Source organism: Misgurnus anguillicaudatus, chromosome 17 (assembly GCF_027580225.2).
Source record: "Misgurnus anguillicaudatus chromosome 17, ASM2758022v2, whole genome shotgun sequence".
NCBI classification, from domain to species: domain Eukaryota; kingdom Metazoa; phylum Chordata; class Actinopteri; order Cypriniformes; family Cobitidae; genus Misgurnus; species Misgurnus anguillicaudatus.
Genome location: NC_073353.2, coordinates 30736064 through 30760159, shown reverse-complemented (window position 1 = coordinate 30760159; position 24096 = coordinate 30736064). Strand labels below are relative to the sequence as shown.

At 36.5% G+C, this 24096-nt stretch overlaps 2 protein-coding genes and 3 non-coding genes across 36 annotated transcripts in view; all 5 read right to left on the bottom strand.

Annotated features, from left to right (window-relative positions):
• clasp1a (cytoplasmic linker associated protein 1a) overlaps positions 1 to 20565 on the bottom strand; it is an 86990-nt gene extending 66425 nt beyond the window's left edge. For 29 of the 32 annotated variants that reach the window (XM_055216444.2, XM_073855318.1, XM_073855313.1 and 26 more), the window contains exon 1: positions 15633 to 16217. In XM_055216444.2, coding sequence (XP_055072419.2) covers positions 15633 to 15827 — 195 coding nt within the window. In that variant the 5' untranslated portion in view covers positions 15828 to 16217. Of the gene's footprint in view, positions 1 to 15632; positions 16218 to 20225 lie in introns of those variants that run through there. The other 3 variants (XM_073855336.1, XM_073855333.1, XM_073855304.1) reach the window with 2 other exon arrangements.
• A 153-nt stretch (positions 20566 to 20718) lies between these two features.
• Positions 20719 to 23610, bottom strand: nifk (nucleolar protein interacting with the FHA domain of MKI67). Its single transcript, XM_055216436.2, has 6 exons — positions 23390 to 23610; positions 22552 to 22680; positions 22108 to 22216; positions 21811 to 22022; positions 21658 to 21717; positions 20719 to 21425 (listed from the first exon to the last, which is right to left on the bottom strand). Exons 1-6 carry the CDS (start codon positions 23501 to 23503, stop codon positions 21228 to 21230), a joined length of 822 nt encoding a protein of 273 aa, XP_055072411.2. The 5' UTR covers positions 23504 to 23610; the 3' UTR covers positions 20719 to 21227.
• On the bottom strand, positions 21492 to 21619 carry LOC129452594 (small nucleolar RNA ACA64). The gene has a single exon (XR_008647184.2). It is a non-coding gene; the product is annotated as a small nucleolar RNA ACA64 (small nucleolar RNA).
• LOC129452593 (small nucleolar RNA ACA64) lies at positions 22334 to 22459 on the bottom strand. The gene has a single exon (XR_008647183.2). It is a non-coding gene; the product is annotated as a small nucleolar RNA ACA64 (small nucleolar RNA).
• LOC129452596 (small nucleolar RNA ACA64) lies at positions 22779 to 22906 on the bottom strand. Its single transcript, XR_008647185.2, has one exon. It is a non-coding gene; the product is annotated as a small nucleolar RNA ACA64 (small nucleolar RNA).
• Positions 23611 to 24096: the final 486 nt, after the last annotated feature.

Here is a 24096-nt window from a genome sequence, read left to right as displayed (position 1 = left end):
CAACAGAAGGTCCAGATATTATTGGGGTAGGGGCGTGTTTGTTTAGGTGATTTCAAATATCAACATTGGCTTTCAAACATTGTGGACTCCGCCTTTAATATTCTGTCGGTTTTAGTACACCATACTTTTACAGTAATGAAATATCTAAGATCAGCTATTGGTTGGTTCCTAAAAACATTCCCAATATGTGCTCCATATCAACTAGATTATCCAACATCACAAGGATATTTTCTAGCAAATTACACACTGGACACCTATAAAACATAAATTTTTAATTTAATACTGACCACGGGCCTGGTCTTAAATATTTTCCGCCATGCCCTGAGCACCAAGGGCTCTTGTCCACATTCCTGTATCTGGTTTTGCTTCCAGGCAGGCTGTGCTCTGTTGGTGCCAACTTTAAGAGCTTTCCCTGTGGTTTTTCATGAGTCAAAGAGAGCAGCTGGGACGAGTGACTATGCAATGAACTGAACAGGCCCAGACATGGATGCAAGATATATCAAAACAGGCCTGAACTCTATGTCCTGGGCCATTATTATTATCATACCTTTAACCTTATCAAGATAATGTAATGGATCCTGGACCCTTGTATTTTGGAAGGATTTCAAGTTCAAAGGATTTTAATTGGATAAGCAGGTCTCAGGTCAGTGCTTGGGGGAGAAGAGATTCAAGACCATCTGTAATATTAGACTAATGTTATACCACAGCTGTTCTTGAGCAGAGAAGTGGCTTACTGAGTCACTAGAAAGGACACCCTGAGGGACAACAGGAGCGCAAAGTGTAGACTAAACGCCCACAATAAAGCAGAGTAAATAAAAACTCAAACAGCACTGCAGTAGCAGCCAAAATAAGCACAAGGGAAGATAAAAGATCATTTTTAGATTTGCAACTGAAATTGGTGAACAGCATTGGTCAGATTCACACAAAACATTAAGAGATAACACTAGAATTTTTGATGGACTGCTTTGACAATACAGCTAAGTGAAAGTGCAGTATGAGAGTTTACACACATCAAGGGAGCTATTAAGATCTTCTGAAAGCTCATGAGACCGCTTACTGCAGGCACCATGGGGAGCTAAACATAAGCTCACTTAGACGAAAACCAAATGATGCAACACAACAAAAACCAATGGGCCTGTTTAGTGTTTAACACCAGACACAAAAAAGTATACAAGAAACCACAAACCAATTAAAAACATACATAATAATAGCATCCAAACAATTAAAAGTAAAATATCTGATGAGAGTGATGCATTATAAAAAGCTACACACGAACATTCAAAACGCTGATGTCTTTTCTAGGACCTTTGTGACCATTGCTGAACTACATTCATATTTAAATATGCATGAACTCAAAAAAGATCATCACTGCTGCCCTGATCCTGACCTCATTACTCTCTTTTCACATATGCACTGCACACTAGCTGCGTTTCCATTAACCTTTAAAGGGGACATTTCATAAGACTTTATAAGATGTCAAATAAATATTTGGTGTCTTTAGAGTACATTTGTGAAGTTTTAGCTCAAAATATCATAGATAATTTATTATAGCATGTTAAAATTGTCACTTTTTAGGTGTGTTTAACATGCAAATGAGCTGATCTCTGCACTAAATGGCAGTGCCGTGGTTGGATAGTGCAGATTAAGGGGCGGTATTATCCCCTTCTGACAACACCAGAGCCAAATTTCAATGACCTTTTTTTACATGCTTGTGGAGAATGGTTTACCAAAACTAAGTTACTGGGTTGATCTTATTCACATTTTCTAGGTTGACAAAAGCACTGGGGACCCAATTATAGCACTTAAACATTGAAAAAGTCAAATTTTCATGGTATGTCCCCTTTAAATTGCGCAAATTGACATTGCGAATTAAAAATATGGCCAAAGGGCAAAAAGTTTTTACGCTTGCATGAGGTAGTTTCTCACGCAAATCGAAAAAGGTGCATTTCGCAAAACTGCAATGGAAACAGTTTATTCGCATTGTCAGGTCACCTGAGGCAAGTAGGTCATATAATTATTATTTAAAGATAATGCGATATGTACGTGTCTGCTCCCAAGTATAAGAGGCTTTCCTTGCCAATAATGTTCTCCTACATCTCTATTGATTTAAAATAATGTACCATTACCTTCAAGAAACACCTGTAAATTGCTGCTCATAAGTATAAGGGGCTTTCTTTGGCATTAATGTTTGGATAATACTCTTACATCTCCTTCGATTAAAAATAATGCCTACTGCAGTGGATTTGATATTAGTAAACCTACTAACATCAGTCGATGTGATGTTTGAATTAACTTATCGCGAGAGGAAAAACTACCTTTCAGTCGCATTCAGGACTCCAGACTAACTTTTTTCACTAGGGGCACAGTGGCCCCAACTGAAAATTTTAGGGGCGCAACCAGAAAATTTAGGGGCACACATCTTAAATCAACATGCTAACCAAATAATCATATTTCTACTAATTTCCACTGTATTACTAATAATTACTTTGATGATAGATGCTGAAAGTACAATGTGCTGTTTCAAATTCATTGTCACATCACAAAAAAAGGTCAAATTTACTGGTCGGACATGTTCGAGTTGATGTAACATTAAGTGGCACACTCTCATTTTGGTGGCAAAATGCCACCATTTGGTGGCAGTCTGGATCCCTGCGCATATACTCGATTAATAGAAACACCGCAATTTTGCAATAGTCTTTGGTCGACATTTAGAAAATAACGCTAAAGTTTTGCACAAATCTGCAATGGAAACGCAGCTACTGTGTTTTTTTTTAAACCTACTGAGCTGACTACACAGAGTTTCATTCTTCTGGTGCATTTTAACAGTAATAAAACTTCAAAGGTGATGGATTTAAAGGCGAGCTGCATGATTTTTGAAAAACACTTTGGAAAAGCGAGTCGGGCCGACTACCAAAACACACATGTAGCCAATCAGCAGTAAGGGGCGTGTTTACTAACCGACATTGTTGCCTGGGTTGCGTATGTGTGGGTGGTCTATAAAAAGATGGTCCAGATTCTATTGGGGTAGGGGCGTGTTTGTTTAGGTGATTTCAAATGTCAACATTGGCTTTCACAGATCATGCACTCCTCCTTTATGCTAGAAGGATAGACTAATTTTTACCCATATGCGAGTGTCAGCGTACATTGCGCATGACGCAAATTTGGTCATCAGAATAGTTTGCGCGCGCTGTACGCGGACCACTTGATTTTTGTAACCATTTATATTTTGTACGGGTGAGTCACGCATGCGGGTACAGGAAAATGTAGTATGTAGCCCAGGAGATGCATTGCATTTTGTCAATGTGCATGCGTCAAATGCCTATGTACCCGAACGAGTCAAATAAACTATTCTTTGTAGAGCTGTAAGTTTGACCGCGCGCATACATATAAAAACAGATTAGACTCCATCCAGGCTTAAGGTAAAAGCTGACTCGTTAAAAAAAGAGTGTGCTGCAGTGCATTCTGGGATTACCTTCTCCTCAAAGAACACGCAGGATTTTACATCAGAATTTGTATAGTTTAGAAGGTAACCATGCTAGCTTTTGGATAAGGATCAACATCAGGGGCATACTAGTGATGCATTAAAACTCTGCTTACTAGATTTTGGAACAAAGCCACTATATCCTTACAGAGATCACTAAGGTCTGCTTGAGCTGCAGAACTCTCTACTGGATGTGTAACAACACTTGCAGCACGTACAAAGGCAGCACACTTGCTTCTTCCCACAATAAAATGCAAACGAAACCTCATTACACACGTTGGAAACAAAAACGATGTTGTGACATTTCACAAACTAACCAAGCCTGCTGTGCAGTAAACAGCTTGTTGTATCTTAATGACTGAAACGATCTAGAAAATAAAAACTAAATTTTTAACATAGCAGATATTTGTACTCTAATATTTACTATGGCACTACTGAATGAAATCAACCTGTAATTTACGATGAATGTGACTGAACAAGCAAACAATGAAATCCATCTTAATTACAAAGACATTACCAGTCAGATACTATCGGCTAGTCCTGATCATGTCAATACAAAACAAACGACCCGGGCATTTCCTCTCTCACAATAATATGGCACACCCGTTCACACTAAGTGTTTGGAGACTGCTGAGAATACACACCCAAGAATGTTTTAGGCCGATACCGGGGGGCGTCTCTGAGGAATGTGGACAGACCTTGCCAGTCAAACGGAAACCTGACGGAGGCAGAACAACAGTGTACAGCTGATATCCTAAAAGAGCATTTCCTCTTATCAAACAGACACATGCAGCTGCAGCGACAGCAGGTGCTGACCGGTGCAGGACGTCTGAGTGGGCACAAGTGTAGTGCTTGTGTGTGAAAGGCAACTTTCTCTAATCTCTAAAGTGCTGGGGTGTCTTCAGCTAGTGTGTGGTCTAGGTCACAGTAATGTTAAAAAAGGCAAGTTTTTTTTATTCAATCTCTAATTTTAGACTTAAGCAGTGGGGGTTATAGAAAGAGAGGCTCAATGAAATAATGTGTGAATGAGTTTTAGTTTTTTGGTAAAATTGTCAAAATAGCTCCAAAGTGGGCTGGGCAATGTAACGCAAATCAGTGTACGCAGCATTAGTAACAGCAAAGTGTTTTGGTCAGGCTTCTGAATTAACATGTCTCGACACACGTCTAACATCATATCCACATCAGCACATTTTCAACCTCCTTGCCATCTCACACTGAAGCTAGGTGACCCAAAAGACTTGTATCATCTAGGCGGCTCTCTATATGGGCGTGACGTTCAGCTCTGTTTCCTTCATAAGCCTGGATGAGCTGATAGCACAATGCCAGTCTCATTGCGATGTGGGTTATTTTCAATATACCATGTTATGTTCATAATTTATCATATCATCATCACTAGTATGGAGAATGATTGTAGACTAACAGTCTAGGCATGAGAGAATAGGTGTAATGTGGCCATTCAGTGCAAAAAGACTATTGGATGCCTCATTATAATGGGAAGTATTGATAAAGCACAATGAGAGAAGAAAGCCAAGACATACAGAATCAGGGCACACTAACATTAAAGGGGCCATGACATGAAAATCTGACTTTTTCCATGTTTAAGTGCTATGACTGAGTCCCCAGTGCTTCTATCAACCTAGAAAATATGAAAAAGATCAACTCAGTAACTTAGTTTTGGTAAACCATTCTCTACAAGCACATGAAAAAATAGGTGGTTGAAATTTTGCTTTTATTATTATAATACCACCCCTTAATCTGCACTATCCAATCACAGCACTGCCATTAAGTGCAGAGAAAAAGAGAGGGAGAGAAAATAATTTACAGCACAATTGAGTTTCAATTGCAACAAACCACCATCATTGTGATCAGTGTTTGCACTTCATCCGCTCATTTGCATTTTAAAGGACACACCCAAAACGGCACATTTTTGCACACACCTACAAAGAGGCAATTTTAACATGATAGAATAAATTATCTATATAGTATTTTGAGCTAAAACTTCACATATGTGCTCTGGGGACACCAAAGATTTATTTGATATCTTAAAAAAGTCTTGTGCCATGGCCCCTTTAAACCTTACTGCCCCGAATTGTACCAGAGTATTATTTGACACCCTTCCCTACTTCCCTACTTCTTTTAATCTTTGTACAGCGCCTTGTGAATGTTTTAGCATTTAACATAGCCCCATTCATTCCTATGGCTCCAAAAAAGGGATGAATTTAGAAGCTACCAAACACTTCCATGTTTTTCCTATTTAAAGACTGTTACATCAGTAGTTACATGGGTAAGTATAATACAACTTTTGTTTGGAGCCATAGGAATGAATGGGGCTAGGCTAAATGCTAACACTAGGGATGCACCGATATGGAAATTTTGGCCAATACCGATAATTCTTTATATTTGGGGGCCGATAACCGATATATATATATATATATATATATATATATATAGGCCGATAAATATTCATATTATTTTCACAATGAAAAACTCTCAGACCGCGGACATCTTGTCTTTGCGCTAGACTAGCATACTCTTCTTAAGCCCGCAACACGTGTCATCTTCGTGCTATGTCACAGAAAGCACCAATCAAAACTCCACATGCCCAACAATGAGCAAGTGAAGTGGTTCAACAAACCAAAATAATCCATCATTTATCGGCTTTTATTTATCTGCCTAATTTTGCTATCAGACTGATAACCGATAATATTACAAATAAGCAGTTATCGGCCGATATATCGTGCATCCCTAGCTAACACATTCAAGAAGCGCTGTACAAAGATTAAAAGTGCACGCATTGAAAAAATATAGGTATGTATTAATTCATCTAAGTTGAGGTAAAAACATAGTAAAACAATTTGAATGTAAATAGGTCCAACATCACAAATGTTAATTACTGACCCTAATGGATGGCCTACAATCAATGTAAGGCACAAGATCAATACCTAATATCCTTATAATACCTCTGATCCTAAGATCACCTCAGATACTAAGCAATAAATTGTTCATGTTCATGTCATAAGGCAAACAGCCAACCAAACCCTAAAAAAAAAAACTATCAGGCACAACTTGAAGATTTACACTATTAAAAACAATTAAGGCGGGTAAAGAATTAAACCTAATCTTGTCCTAACATGATCCGCAGTTCATGACTACATTTGCCAAAAAAACAAACCTAACAAAAGCCAATAATGAGCTATTATTACCTTGTAGAGGATAGAAACTACACGTTCCAGACTAACAAAAGCACAAGGCCAGAGAGATGGGTTATATAAAAAGAAGCTTTATTTACACCACAACTTACTTAGACGATATATCTATACTCAAAACCACAGACTGCTCTGTTCATGTTCAGGCAGTGTAACTGTACTTGTATGCAGTCTACGCTTCTGTGTAGTCTCTGTTGTGTCTTTGTTGTGTTAGACAGTAGCACAGCTGGTCAGTATCCTCCTGTATTTAATTCTGCATTTAATGTCATACTTTGCATGAACGACACCTCACAAAGACCTTTTGGGATAGGCAGAAAAAACAGTTTCTGCTGAACAATAAAGAACCTAACTGTGAATCTCATTTGAGAAATTATTAAAAGTCACTCAGAAGTGCACTAAACACTCCTCAGCAATTAATATTTGAGAGGTTCAGGAAGAAGAGTGTCCAACAGCTGGACAAAGGGGAAGATGTGGAACGATGCCAGATAAAGAAACAGCTTAAGAAAGATGGATCACAGCAGCCGCTCCCTGCACGTCCCCTCCCCTCCTATACTCTCCAGTATCCCATCAACCCCTGCATCAACACCATCATGGCGCTCCCCTGCTGCCAGCCTGACTCCATGCACATCACAGGGAGTCACATGTTTATAAGGAAGATGGAGTCAGAAATTTTAATTATGAGAGAATAATGAATAACGCACACTGAAAGAACATATGAGGTTTAAAATAAAGACGAATCAGAAAACAAGTGGAGGGATGCTTAGCCTCGATATGTACTGAAAAGTTATTATTGCACTGTTGCTCACTGCAACGGACAACTCACTAAAATAAGCATTATGTTCCAATTCATTTTACACTTAAAGCATTATCGTATGCACTGTAAAAAGTGATCTACTTAAAATAATTACTTCAATTGGTAACACTTAAAAAAATTAAGTTGTCAACTTTCAAATTACTGTCAATTTTTAATTTACCTAACATTTTTCACTTAAAGTGAGAGAAGCTAAGTTGACAACTTAGTAATTTTTTTAAAGGGCACCTATGGTCTGTTTCACGATTTTACATTTCCTTTGGTGTATAAGTGTGTATTAGTACATGTTAACGATATGCAAAAGGTACAACTCCCAAAGTAAACAATGACGTGAGTTATCGTTTCCAACATAAATCTCTTTTCTTAGACTACAACAAACACGAGGATTGTAGGCAACGGTTTACTTCCTCGGCCTGTTAAAGTGGACAAGACCGACATTATCATAATTCCTCCCACTCCGAACTCAGCCTGTAAGTTAAAGGAATAGTCTACTCATTTTCAATATTAAAATGTTATTACCTTAACTAAGAATTGTTGATAAATCCCTCTATCATCTGTGTGCGTGCACGTAAGCGCTGGAGCGCGCTGCGACGCTTCGATAGCATTTAGCTTAGCCCCATTCATTGAATGGTACCATTTAGAGATAAAGTTAGAAGTGACCAAACACATCAATGTTTTTCCTATTTAAGACGAGTAGTTATACGAGCAAGTTTGGTGGTACAAAATAAAACGTAGCGCTTTTCTAAGCGGATTTAAAAGAGGAACTATATTTTATGGCTTAATAGCACTTTTGGGAGTACTTCGACTCGCCTGAAAAGTCCGCTCCCCTTCTCCCTCTCATAGTCGAAGTACTCCCAAAAGTGCTATTACGCCATAAAATGTAGCTCCTCTTTTAAATCCGCTTAGAAAAGCGCTACGTTTTATTTTGTACCACCAAACTTGCTCGTATAACTACTCGTCTTAAAAAGGAAAAACGTTGATGTGTTTGGTCACTTCTAACTTTATCTCTAAATGGTAGCATTGAATGAATGGGGCTAAGCTAAATGCTATCGAGGCGTCGCAGCGCGCTCCAGCGCTTACGTGCACGCACACAGATGATAGAGGGATGTATCAACAATTCTTAGTTAAGGTAATAACATATTTTAATATTGAAAATGAGTAGACTATTCCTTTAACATAAATTAGCGAATCTTTCAAACATGGTAAGGAGCGCCATATTTCCGGCTGACATCTTCCGGCTGAGGTATTCAGACCAATCACAACGTACAGATTAGCTGGCCAATCAGGGACACAGCTCTTTTTTAGATCGGTGAGCTTTGTGCAAAATCAGAGCGTTTGAGGAAGGCAGGGATATCTACAAAATCTACAAAAATAGACTATATGTGGAAAATAATTAGTTTTTTGAACCGCAAACCACGCAAACACATTGTATTATACTAAATACACAAAATAACATTGTTTTTAGCAATGAAATAGGTGCCCTTTAACTCTTTCGCCACCATTGACGAGTATTTCCAGCTTTCCGCAATACTGCTATTATCTCCGCTTTTTAAACCCGGAAGTATTGCCCTACGGCAAGCGGCTGCATGTCCGTGACTCCGTGTCTGTTTTAAAGATCGCTCTGAATGGGATCTCTATGAAAAGTCCGTCACAAAAATGGAATTATCTCTGCTTTTTGCTCAAAATGTGGTGTTTTTGCAGAAACCTACCCATATTCAAGAGCTGATTACAAAAGAACTATAGAAAATAGGTTTTTGTTTTTGTTTGAAAGCAGAGGGTTTGTTCTTTCATTTGGTATATTGTATGTTTATATATTTAAAGATAAACATTTTCAAGAAGGCATTATTAAACTTTTGTGAAAATCATGAAAAACGCTGGCGCTGGCTGGCAACTTTTAAAAAAAACACTGGCGGCGAAAAAGCTAAGTAGATCCAACGTTCATTTTTCGTTTCACTTTTATCGTTTAACCCATCATTTGTCATTTCACATTTGTCATCAACATAATGCAGTCCTAGTTTCAATAATTATGAACATCAAAATGTTATTAAAACACGTAACTAATGGGAAAGAATAAAGTTTCTGTCACACTAGCTGCTACATTTGTACATTTTTATGCATTTGACAGACAGTGCATTACAAGGTACAAGTTTTATCATTACGTCTGATACATGGGTTTGAACCCACAACCTTCTGCACTGCTTAGCAATGAGCTACAGGAACACTACAAAAATATTTTCATAATTACATGCAGGAAACACTTTCACATTCAATCATCTATTCAAAGTCAGAAGTGTCATGAATTCTTGCACAAGCGGAAAAGTTCGCATATACCTGCTACCAAAGGCAGGATGACTTCACTGATTCAAATTCCAGTGCATAGTTGACTAAACAAACAGTACGAGAGGTTATGCAGCCTGGTAAACTTTGAGCCTTATTCAAATGACAAACATGTTGCTGCAGCTACACTGTAAAAGGTGAAACATTTTAAGTGAATAAACCTAAATTCTTTAGGTGTTACCTGAAATAATTTGTTGATCCAACTTTTTACTTTTAACAGTGTAATAAATGTTTACCACACATTATATTGTAGAGAGTATGTATCAGTTTCTCAGTTCCCAGTAATTCATTACCTAATAGGGCTGCACAATATGTCAAAATTACTTTAATATCACAGATGTGCATATGGCAATATGCATATCGCAGTAGTTTGCATTAACTGAATAATTTTAATATATCCAAAGGTTATGAACAGTCAAAGTTTTAGGAAAGAGACTGCACATGAATATAGTGTTGTTAAAATTATCGATATTTCGATACATATCGATACTGACAATTTAAAACGATTCCAACACTTGGGTCCCGCGAATCGATACTCCGAGACGAGCTGTGCGTTGTTTTTTATGTAAAACTGCAAACACCAGCTGCGCGTTCTCGCTCTCTCTCTCTTTTTCTTTTAAACAGCGCGGCACACACACAGTGCACGTGAATGCAGTGCTCCGCCTCCTCTCCACGTCTCGTTCGCTGTTCGCTAAAATTATTCTTGCTCTAATTTATTTTTTATATTTTGATATATTTCATATTTTGCTTAAATTTTTAATATATCTGCTGTTCATATGTTAATTTATTAGTGTGTTATATGATTAGAATGTTGTCCCGTTTTTAATATAAAGCGCAGCAATGAGATTTGAGTGTGTTTCTCCCTTTTCAGGAAAAGTATCGGAAAAGTATCGGAATCGAAATCCTTGACATAGTATCAGTATCGAACCAATAAGTTTGGTATCGTGACAACACTACATGAATAAGAGCTTGTGTGTGCGCTGCCATGTGGAAGATGATCAACGATCAAGAAAGAATGTATATGTTATGTATATGTTATATCATTTTGAATTTTTTTAAATTTTCAAATTGATTTAACATGCTTAAAGCATTATCAAAATATCGTTCATCGTACAATTTAGCAAGTTATCGTCCCACCAAATTATTGAAATCCTAATTTAAAGCAATGGTAAAATAACTTCTATTTTAATTCACAGAGACAACAATAAGCCATTCGCTTTGAAAACATTGCTAAGTTGGAGCTGTCTAACGCCAGCATTCGTTTGAAAATACATCATTTTGTAATTTAAGAGTTTCGTTGCAAAACGAGATAAATCCATTTTTTTTACATTTTTGTCAAAACATGTTTAATATTATGTTATTATGTTATTATTTTGTTTTATGGTGCTACTAAGCTGTATTTTTAAGTTTTGAAGGTTTAAATCAAAACAAACCAACTGCAGTTGAATTGAAATTAATTGGAATGCACAACAAAAAAAAAAAAACGAGATTTCTGAACAATTAAAAAAACGGTGGTTATCTCGTTTTGCAACGAAACTCTTCAATTGCTGTTTAGTACACAAAATGAAATAGAAATTACAGCAGCTCTGAAGTCAACAGTAAGAGATATTTGCAATGTTATGTAATGTAATGTAAGGTAGGTATTGTATGCTGTCCTGTCACTATATGGAAGGGTGCGCAGAAATATGGCTTTTATTAGATCACAAAAAACATTTTACACTAATTTTACAATATGTGCAGGGGCAGAATGTTTATGTTTAGATAAACAGAAGACAGATTTATAGAGACCATCTAAAGGCTTAATGCTTTTCTTGTAGATGCCAAAACAAAAAATCTAGAGTTTATTCCTTCAAACAGGCAGAACAAGTCCTCTAGATTGAAGTCTAGACTGCATTTACATTCTAAATAGCATCTGTATAATGCTGTAAACGTGCTAAACGTGTCAGTGCAAGACTTGCACTTTAATGGGACAAACCAACTATTGTTTATCAGGATTAAGCTCTATAATACTACTCTTGTAATAGATACAACAACCACAACCATCAAAATAACCACAAACGCTTTAATTTAGATTAACCAATCACTCAAAAAGCTTATTAGAAGTCTGATGGAACAGTTATCACCAACAAAACAAAAACATCTGTCATAGTCGACAAACCATAAGGTAGTAAACTAAAAGGTTTAACCCACAACTAATTGATTTCATTTTTATGCAACCACCACACTATGATGGGCCAAATATCTGAATGGCTTTAATAACCAAGTTGGTATTAATTTAAAGTGAACGACAAACTATTTTCTGTTAGTGACACACTGCCCTGAAGAGGCAACCTCGCCCGAGCCCTGCCCGAATACTTTCCACATTACTCCTCTCATCATTTGCTTTCTATTGAGGCTGGTGCTTGTCAATTAAAATGTGATGTAAAACTTATTTGGCCTCAAGCGGTTGCAACTAGTGTTTCCTAAAATCCAGCAAAACTTGGCATTGAAAATCACAGTTCTAGATGGAGCTCAACGTGTTTAAAACGAAAGCTACGCCCTAAGAAGACATCCATCAATTTTTTTATGGCTGTAGTGATGACACTTCATAGACAAGTTTAACAACATGTCAGCATGTTGTTAACAAAGCAATCTAATTTTGGAAACAAAAAATTACCCCAAATTACCCTGGACCACAAACACAGTCATAAGGCAATTAGTGCTGGGCAAAGATTAATCGCGATTAATCGCATACAAAATAAAAGTGATTATTGGTATAATATATGAGTGTGTGCTCTGTCTAATTATTATGTATAAATATATACACACACATTCATGTATGTATTTAAGAAACATTTACATGTTTATATATATTTATTTATATTTTTATGGGGCGGTTTCCCGGACAGGGATTAGACTAGTCCTAGACTTAAACACTTTTAAGAGCTCTCCAAACTGAAAACAACTTTCACTTACAGTTCTTAAAATACATCAGGGCCCTTTGTTTTACTTCAAGATGCACACAGGTAATGTTTTTAGTAAGGCATGTTGTTTAAAACTAGTTATATTTCCTAATTAAACTAAGGCCTAGTCCTGGATTAAGCTAATCCTGGTCCGGGAAACCGCCCCTAAATAATCTATATTAAATATAAATAAAAAAAAGGATATATAAATAAAACAATTCTGAAATGAATATATGAATGTGTGTGTGGTTAAATATACATAATAATTAGACACAGTACACGCACATATATTATGCAAAAAATCACTTTTATTTTGTATGCGATTAATCGCGATTAATCTTTGCCCAGCACTACCAACAATACATTGTTTGGGTCTAAATTATTGATTTTTATGCCAAAAATCATTAGGATATTAAGTAAAGATCATCTTACATGAAGATATTTTGTAAATTTCCAATTATATATAAATAAATAATGATTTATCATTAATAATATGTGTTACTAAGGACTTTGTTTTGACAATTTTAAAAGTGATTTTCTTAATATTTTGTCCCCTCATATTTTCAAGTTGTATCTTGGCCAAATATTAAGGATGTCACGATTTCGATTTTAAATCTAAATCGATCGAAATTAAGTCACAACCTCGAACTTCGAATTAAAAAATTGGATCGTCGATGCTGCCACGCCCCCATGTCACGTCCGGTCGGCTTGCCAAGTGGGGGAAAATAAACTCTCAAAAGTGCCTTTAAAAACATCCATCCAGCGGAACGCGATTTATATTTTAAACACGAGGGATGTATTGCTACAACTCCTTGAAATGCATATCATAAACAGGATTACTACCTAGTGATCTGCCTTCGGACAGAGCGCAGCTCTCTGCACGTGCACGAGAGAGCCGCCAAGATGCAGCGGGTTATATTTTAAACAAAAGTTATAGTTTGCCTCAGCTCGCATGAAACGCATAAAACTGAACAAATACGTAATGATTATTACTTTAGTTTATGTTTAGACTTTGGACAGATGCGAGAGCGCGTGCACGTGAGACAGAGAGAAGCGCAGCTGCTTATGACGCACCGGTTTTATTTCAGATAATAGGAGTCCAAGACGCGCGCATTAAGTCTATCTGCGTGCAAGAAGGAATTCTCTCTCTACAAGCTCTCTCGCGTAAAGTAAAGCCCACAAACCCCCATGCGAGGAAAAGCACGCAATGTGCATGTTAATGTGAAACTATAATAATAATAATAATAATAATAATAATAATAATAATAATGGCATATAATTTTTTGTCTTAAAAAAATCATTTAAAAATCGAGAATCGAATTGAATCGTGACATCAGAATCGAAAATGTAATCGAATCGAGGATTTGGAGAATCGTGACACCCCTACCAAATATTGTCTTACAAACCATCCATCAACCCTTGTGATTGGTTTTGTGGTCCATGGTCACAAATGTGCATGAATCAATCTATATTAATATGACCCTGGAAATTGACTATTGTGACTTACAGGGGTTATGACAGGTCTCTCTCATAAATGTAAGAGGGGTTCAAACAAGGTTGCTCATATAAAAATGTGCTCCCAATGTCTTTCGGGCTATCGCTCACACCATGGTCCTGCCAAACTCTGAGCCTCAGCAGCTCCGACAACTTTTGTGTTGGGTTAAAAACTTTACAGAAATGGCCATTATATGTTTACAAACAAAGATGAAATTTGAGATAAATTCCTGTCTAAATTATACACACAAGCAACATAACAGGTGCATTATTGGGCTGTCAACAATTAATCACAATTAATCACAAATAAAATAAAAGTTTGTGTGTACTGTATGTATTACTTTAAATATAGCAAACATCAATGTATATATTTTAGAAACATTTACATGTTTTGTAATATATATTTATATTTGTATATATTTTATATTATATATAAATAAAACAAATGTATATATAAATAACATTTTTCTTAAATTTATATTACATCATAATTACACAGACACATATATTCTGTATGCGTTGGATGCGATTAGTGGCTGACAGCCCTAGTGCATAAAACAAAACAAATGCATGAGCATCTCTGACTCAGCACTATAAGGTCAAGGCTAAGTATTTCAAAGACAATCTGACTAGCGGTTGTACCGTAAAAGGATTTTTGGCATAATTCCTGTTAAACACTTCATCTCTATTAATACTGTTAGTGTAAGATTTCCTTGGAGATGAAACCAGACATTAAGTATAATATATCTCATCTTATTTCAACCTGCCGTCTTCTAAAACACCTTGTTTATTACAGTTCTTAATGTATGACAGCTATTGCATAAGTAAAGATGTATTAAAATAATAACAACATTAAGGTCAATACTCTAATTCAACAATGTCCTAAGCTTAAGCATAGCGTGCATTTTTTGTATTTTTTAAGTATTTGACTGTCCCAGGTCACTGTATGATTTTACTGTATGGAAAACACTGGCAGGACAAACAAAGCTTTTTGTTTTCTTCACAAAGAAAGCCCTAATATGGGTTTGTAACAGCACTAAGGTGAAAAAAACTTAAGAGTTTTCATTTTGGGGTCAACTAACCCTTTAATCATCTTTGCAGGATGTGGATGGAAAGTAAAGCCATTCTTTGTGTTTAATTTTGGATTAGGAATGGCAGTGAATGTTCCAGTGACCTCAAAAGCCTATTCTGCTTGTGATGTGCATGCTCAGGGTGTCGTTTCAGGCCCTACATTTTGCAAACAGCCTGAAGGACAATTCTAAAACAAAAGTGCTTCCTTTACAACCCATAAAACTCCACCCTGTCCCTTTATTGCCACAAAAAGTCACAGTCACAAAAACTGCTAAACGACCAACTCTTACCTTAAAGTTGCTTGAGTTAACCCATAAGGTTGCAATTCCATCCACCATCTTATCCAATGCAGTCTGGTCACTCTCCAGGTCGTGACACTTGTCAGCATCTGTGATGTAGTCAATGAGCTCCGGACCCATCTGCAACCTGCGGGCCACATCCTTCTGAAGCACCTGCGTGAGACAGTACTCCATATTGGGCTCCATGGCCTACGATGTCCTGCCACCACCCGCGTGGCAGTGGGGACAAAAAACTTGGCCTTTACACACGTGCAATCCAGGAAAAACAAGAGCACGCTTAAAAATATCCTGTGTAGATGAATCCTACGAGTGCCACAGGCTGGCAAGGGGTTGAGCAGTGGGGATGTAAGCTCGAGAATGCAAACAATGCACCATATGTGACCAGACAACAGCTGGATCGTGAATTCTCCTTTTTTTCTTTTGGAGAGAGGCCGCCAAACCACTAGGAACAGTAGAAGCGGTCTTGGTTACACCAGCAGCATGTATGGTGACTAAAGGAGTAGAGAGAAGGTCCAGTCGAGCACTGCTTCATAATTCAGAGGTCCTACCTGCTTCTGGATGGAAAAAGAGAGCTGTTAGCAGAGTACCATTTTTGAAGATCAAAAGCCAACTTGGCCAGACTGGCGTTTTTGTCAAGTCAGTTCAGTAGATGCCTGGAGAAAAGCAGGAAGACCTTTTGATGGTGACATAACTTAAATCCTGCTTGTTGTTTTTATCTGTTTATCTGTTGACCATACGTCAGATGAAAGGCTTGTGGCAACCAGCAGAAAAGAAAGACATTCAGACACAGAGGTAGCTTAACTTAAGGGTGGTTACATAAAGCTTTAAATGTGTTAAGACTAAAACAGCCGTTTGCCATTGGTAGCATACCTAGCATATCGCTTTGTTGTTTTCCTCACTTTTGTACTAAATGCCTTAATGTGAATGTAATGCTAAAGCACTCCTGGGAATAATGTGGCTACAGTCACGGTTAAGACTCTTCAGACAGTAAGACCCGGTTTTACAGACCTGAACGAGGTGGTCTCAGCCCGATTGCAAATGAACAGTGGAGTGGTTCGGTAGAAGTCTGAAAGCAATCCGACCCAACGGTTCAACGAACAGGTTAATTTATTGCTTTTTAACCATGAACATACCTGATAGCTCTTTGGTGACTCATTCTGGTAAGCATGTCAAACTCATTTAAGACCAAAGCGCACCTGTTCCTTATAAAACGTCTTCTAATAGATCTTTTCCGCAATAGGTACATGGTAAGAATGTTGTCCCGCCAAACTTTTGATTCCTATTCAAAATAATGTAGTAATATAACCGCAGCTACCAATCCTGACAGACAACTTTAAAACGGAATCACGGAAAATAAACACATGTATTTTGACCAATTTTAGGAAAGTTTAGTCACACGTGACTTATACTGGGAATATTGCCTTGTGAATGCAAACCAAACTAATATTATACTGCAACATTGTAGCCACTTAACCCCCGGTTTCGGAACAAAGCAATCGATCTTCAGAACTTCTTGAAACTTTGTAACAGTGTATTGCACTTTTCATTGAATTGCCTCTCTAAAATTAATCACTTTTACAAGAAAACATGTCAGAGGCACTTTGTTTACACTGTCAGTCAAAATCCAATTTTTCAACATGTCCTATTAAAATCAGATAATATTTAGAAAAGAAAACACATAAAAAACGATTTTTAGTTCTAGTTCTAAACACGTTTTAGTTCTGAACACTCTGATTGGATTTGGCGTATAGCTTTTTACTTATTTCACGTTCTCACACCATATAAAATGTAAGCACAGCAGACATTGTTGCGTCAGAAGCAAGGTTGTTGTGTTTTTGTCAATGTGCGAGTGAAGACGGCAGCAAGGAATAAAACCAGTAGGCTGTTGTAGTATTTGTCCCACCCCGTCAGCGCAGAATGCAGAAAAAATAGGGATGTAACAATAATTCGTGCAAATGCGCGTTTTCTCAATGAATGAATTTTAATGAATTACGGTGAAATCCCGACACATCCAAAAGCCAGAGAAACTCCAATTGTGCCACAGAAGAAGTACCGTTACAAACGCTATAAAGGGTATGCATTGACTTCACTTTTCCATGTGACCACGCAGGAGCACGCCCTGTTGAGTGGCAAACGTTCAACAAAATGGCTGGTTTTCATAGCGGCTGCTGCGAAAATGCCAGTAAAACTGACTATCATCAGCTTAAATTGAATTTAGTTGGACTTGATATCAGAGGTGGACAATACTTAGTTACAAAAACTTGTATTTATGAAATGTAATAGAGTAAAAATTATGATAATATTCTTTGGAATGTATGTTTTCCAAAGAAAAACACTGATAAAATACAAATACTTGAAAAAATACTTAGAAAGTAAAACCTCTGCTTGACAGTGACCCTAGCAACTTGTCAACCCACCTGTGGTCAGTGGACGTTGGCATGAACGATCTATTTACTTCTCTTTCTGTGTTTTTGGCAGTCTGTAAAACGATAGCTCCGAATTCTTGTTAAATCTGTTAGTACAGTCTACAGCACAACATCTGTTTCCCATGTAGATGCGTTTTCCCTGTGTTTTCGCTGATTTCACACTGTACACAAATTCTGCCGCTCTGTCTTTTGCCACTCAGTAGGCGTAACCGCAGTCACTTTCGCCGAAGGTGACGTCACGTGCATACCCTCTATTCCAGGAAATGTCTACAAGAATATTTGTATCGCCGTTCTTCAAATTGTTTTTCAGGTATTTTCATGATAATAAAGAATATTTTGAAGGATTTTGTTTAACGAGTGTTACTTTTTTAAATGCACGTTATAAACGACTAAGGCTCATAATGATTTTAGATTGATAAGGACTTCCTACTGATCACAGAGCCGTAGTATACGCACAAGCTGTGCATGAAACACAGAATCGCAGCCTTGTGATTCAGAATCGATTTCAGACAGGTCTTTTTAATGGGACTTGCGATTTATCTTCACAGCCCTAGTATATTTTGGGCATTAGTGTTGAAATTCATGTGGCCATTGACTTCCATAGCAGAAAATACAAATACGATGAAATTCAATGGCTACCGTCAACTGTGTTCTTACCGTCATTTGTCAAAATATATTTTTCATCATTTATCACAATACTTCCACATTATTTATTTTTTTTACTATGAATTTAATGATCACAATTAACGGTGTGCTTACCATCATTTATCAAAATATCTTCTTTTGTGTTTATAAGGAAAGATAAATTCATACAGATTTAGAACAAAATGAGAGTAAGTTAATGATGATGACAGAGATTTCATTTTTGGGTTAATTATCCCTTTAAATCAGGGCCCAAAAGTCCAAGCTGAAAAACTGGGATTTAAAACCTGGAAATAATCAGAAAGTTCCAGTAGAACTGAAATTTATCTAAAATAATGTAAATAAAGAAACTTGAAATAAAATGAATAAAGAAGAATTCTGTCATACTTTAGGTCCCTAATCAAATCAAAGCAATTTTTTGAGACCAATTATGTTTACAGTTTAAACTGAAGCAAAGAAAATGCTGTTAGGAGTTCCCAGATTATGAGAAAAGGTGGGATAACATGAATCACATGTATTCCACAAACCTATAATTAACAAAATAAAGATTTTAATTCTGAAATTCATGATCATTTTTATAATAAACGTTCTTGTTGTGCTGATAATGTTATCTCTATTAAATTAGTAAAATCTAGAATAAAAGATTTTTGTCTTTGTGGTTGAAATGTCTTTAACCTGCATTGTCAAATGCAGTTTTGTCTTGTTTAGTTTACATTACAAGTCTGTGCCTGTAGCTTATATATCCACACTAAACAATGGTGGGAGGACTCCCGATACCCTCTTATTCTTTAAAGATCAGAAACCAACACAATAGGATAATACATTTAGAAATACACATCGATTTTATCTTAATGTAACACACATTACATCATCATTCAATACTGTCCTGTATGCCACAGCTAACATCAATCATGATTTACCTGCATCTTTTTTAAATCACACAGTAGAGGACATATAACAATATTTAATTATATAATCTCTTTTGTTTTTAATTTAAGGTATAACATACTACATTGATTTCATAGTGAAACAGAAGATAAAATAAACAAGCCTGTATTAACAATTATTATTAACAACAACAGTATTGTCAATCATTATATTACTATGTGCTTGTAACTCCCTAAAACGCTACACAAATACAATAAAAATTATTTAAAAATCAAAGATTATACATAAAACACGTACGATATATTAACACAGACGATAATATAGTATCTGTCATATAACCTTACCCTAAATGAGATGCTTTAATCCGGACCGCGGCTTTAAAGATTTCCCTGTCCACTACACACTTCAACAAATAAAAGATTAAAACCCTTTAATTGATAGCTGATCAGTATTTAAATTGCGTTTTCACTCTTTGATCTGGCTGAATTTCAATCTTTTTCATTGATCATCTAGCTGGTTATGCTAGCTCTCATTAGCCGGTCGAATAAACTGTCAAAACTCCGGGGAATGCCTCAAAACCATCTCACGAGAATGACAAGATCGGTTAAAAAGCAGGTAATATACTCACTCTGGAGATTTTCACGAAGGTTTCAGGGTGAAATGACAGACGTTAGTTTATTAAAGGTAAGCGAGGTTTGTCTCTCTCGTACTCCAGTAGACACAATGATGGAGCCGGTGTGCGCATGCGCCACACACCTCAGCTCTATAACCGAATTCATGTAAAATCCCCTCGCAAGGTTTGACGCAAATGTTGTACCATATCAACGTTCTACGTTGTATTTTGATTCATTTATTTTATCATCTTACAACGGTAAATAATTGTTAAATTAGAAAGTGGGGTGTTTCACCTTTACGTACGCACAATATGCAAGTAAACTCCCTATGGCTTTTCACCAATAAAAATCAGTGTTTTCTGGTCTTATATTCTGAAATTCTCGCTTAAGACTACAAATAATTTGGACATCTATATAGAAATCATGTTTTCCGTCAAGCTGCACATGGTCCTCTTTATGTGTGGTTAAAACAATGAATCACAATGAAAAACAGCTTGGCGCTCCACCTTGCGGTTAAACTGACAAATGCCATTTTATTTCAGTACTATTTTCTCGTAACACACAACTCATACAGCGGTATTTATATAAAAAACACGCCATAAGAAAATTATACATTTATTTTATCACAATTTCTGGATGAATCAACTATTTAATTTACCAATATTGCAATGTCTTAACATATCACTATACAGAACACAGAAATACAAATCGCTCACTGCTCCAAACTCAGAGCAGTTATACTCATATACTTTGTGTATTACACAATCAATTGGATGTGTAGAAGACCACACTGTACATATGAAAGGACACAGGTAGAAGACCTACAGAAAACACATCTCAGATCAAGACGTAACCATTCAAGCAGTACACAAAACCGCACAAATGTGACATCCAGGGTATGTGTTCCTCTCTTCTCCAGCTACAGGGAAAGACTGAGTGTCTTTCACATAAAAGCAAGGAGTCCAGTAATCCCTTCTAAAACAGAGATTAAAGTTAATTCAGTTTATTAAGTCTTTTTAAGATGCATCTTCCTCTGTATCATCTTCCTCTTCACAATCATCATCAGATTCTTCCTCACTATCTTCAACATCCTCGCAGTTTTCTGAGGCTGGTTTGGCTTTGATGATGATCTCGTCATCATCATCATCATCAACATCAACTCTGATCGACTTTCTCCTCTCGAGCACTGATGGAGTGCACACCGGTGTGGCATCCTATAAAAAAACACGTCTTTAAAGCTCTGGAAGTTTTATAGTAAAATCTTAACCATTTATTATAGCAAGTGTTGGCACATGGGTTTCATTGTAAGTCACATTGACTGACAATAAGCTTAAAATGTACAATTTTTCTGTCGGCACAGATATCTCACTCCAGTCAATGGATACAACTGGAGTAATTTTCAGTTTGTGCCAAAAACACACACAAAAAATAAACACTTGACCTTACCTCACTACACACTGAAACATCTGCTTCAGATTGGGCTTTTTTGGCAGGAACCTGAGCAGCCTATCAAATTGAGTTTAAAAAAGATGATCAGAATAAAACAAAACAAAAAAGAATAAAGCATCTTTAAAGTTTAAATTGAAATAAAGTGCTTACAAATCCTGGAAAATCGTAGTCAATGCCCTGTGCTGCCAGTCTCTTGCGTAGCTTAGACTCTTTGCTCAAAAGCTTTTTTTTAAGTTTCTCCATGTCCTCTGGCTTGTGTGTTTTGTTATACCGAGTCACTGAAGGCCGCTTTGGTCTCTTGAAGCCCGTCTGTGAACCTGCAAAGAGCTTTTCGTGGATCTTCTCAGGTGCCATTACATCACCTTAACAGGACAAATACAAAAACAATATTCACACAATAATTTATGACACAATTGCAATGCAACATTTTGCAGCATCATAACCTACATTTTATGAGTCTCTCCCCCATAAGATAGTTGTTCATAGTTTCAGCGACAATCTTGGCCACCTCATCGCATTCAAACTCCACAAATCCATAGCCTTTGCTCCCTCCAGTCTGCAAAAAACACACAGTTAACATCATTGGAAATCCTGTCATTTCAATGGAATGTTCATAGCAAAACCAGGGCATTATTTTATAAAACCTATCTAAGAAAGCTTGTCTTCGTTTTGACAGTGTTGGCACATGGGTTTCATTGCACAATTACATGGAGTTGGCAATAAGCTAAATGTACCCAGTTACTTTCGGCACAATTTTCTTACCGTAGGCAACAAATGCCAAAGGTAATTTTCAGATTGTGCCATTTATGAAAGAGTAAGCAACTTACACAAGACTAATGCAAACACACACACACACATTTTTATTAGTTACAAGCTGATCAAACATCATACCTTTTTACTCCTGGAAACTTTTACTCTCAAGACCTTGCCAAACTGCTGAAAATAAGCTCTTAACTGAGGCTCGAACAATCCTCGTGGAAGATGACCCACATAGATGACACCAGGAGTCATAGACTGTGTCTGAAAAATAATTGATAACATTACTTAAACAATACAAAAAAATGACTTCAAAAAACTCTGGAAGTACTAATAATAAAATCTTAGCCATTTATTATAGTAAGTGTTGGCACATGGGTTTCATTGCGAGTCACACTGACTGACAATAAGCTTAAACTGTACCATTCTTCTGTCGGCACAGATATCTTACTCCAGTCAATGGATACAACTGGAGTAATTTTCAGTCTGTGCCAAAAATTAAGCCTTTTAAAAACAGACTGTTACGTGACACTTAACGGAGTATAATTCAGTTAACCAGCATGTACAGTATACTGTACTGTACTCACTGTCAAACATATTTATACAGATTCGCTGTGGTATATACACGTTTTAGCAATCTAAACAAGCTTAAATTAATTCCCGAGTTTTTTTATTTCCCCAAGAACAAGGCAGAAAATGCAGTAAATAAAAAATGTTAACATTAACAGCGATTAAATTCAATCTAAGTTAATAGTGATAGGAGAATTGGAAATCGCCTCAAAAAAGTACGTTAACTTAGGCCAAGAAAAAGTTAATAGTAGATTTTGTCAACGTATATACAATATAATTGTTTTGCTTTGAAACAACATTGTGGCTATTAATAATTGTTGAGTAAATTATGATCTCTCACCTACTCCTACAAATATAATGAAAAATCTGACTGATAATGTCAGCACATGTTCACGCATCATACCGTTTTTGGTCGTGCCTTCACTTGCTGAACCTTCTTCTGAAACTCTGCGTCGTCCTGTGGATTTAGAGCAAGCAGACTTTTCTGCGGCTTGTCTGACAACTTGCCTTCCGTCATGTTTAAATATGTGATTTGTAAATTAATCTATAGATTCTGGAACTTCGTCTTACAACCTCTCCTAAAACCACGTTGTGCTTACAGGAAACTGCGTAGGATTAGGACATTTCAAAATAAAAGTCGTCTTTTTACGACCACAGCTGCAATTAATACGAATAATATTATTGTTTTCAGTTGTAGTTGTAGTTATTTTTATTTTTTATTTTCTCATATCTCATCACATATGTGTTACTAGTGTGTGTGTAAATATTTTTACATACTTATTTTAAAATATTAAATAAGACGCTGAGGGGAATTTTGAGGCAATTTTTGCGACATATATCTATATCTATATTTTCATTCAATGTATTTTCTAATATTTTACAATGTGTTTATGGTGTTATGTGAATTTTATAATTTTGATTGTGATTGCTTTACACTTTACTAAATACGTGTTATTGTGGTAATATTTACAAACATAAACATGTGAAAATCGACAATATTACTACTTATAGGTTTACTACTTAAGATAAAGGTTTAAAAATAAAAAAAGAAATTCTGGTGAAAATGACACTTTTGTCGTCATCGTCTCTGAGAGCCTGTAAAGGGGGCGG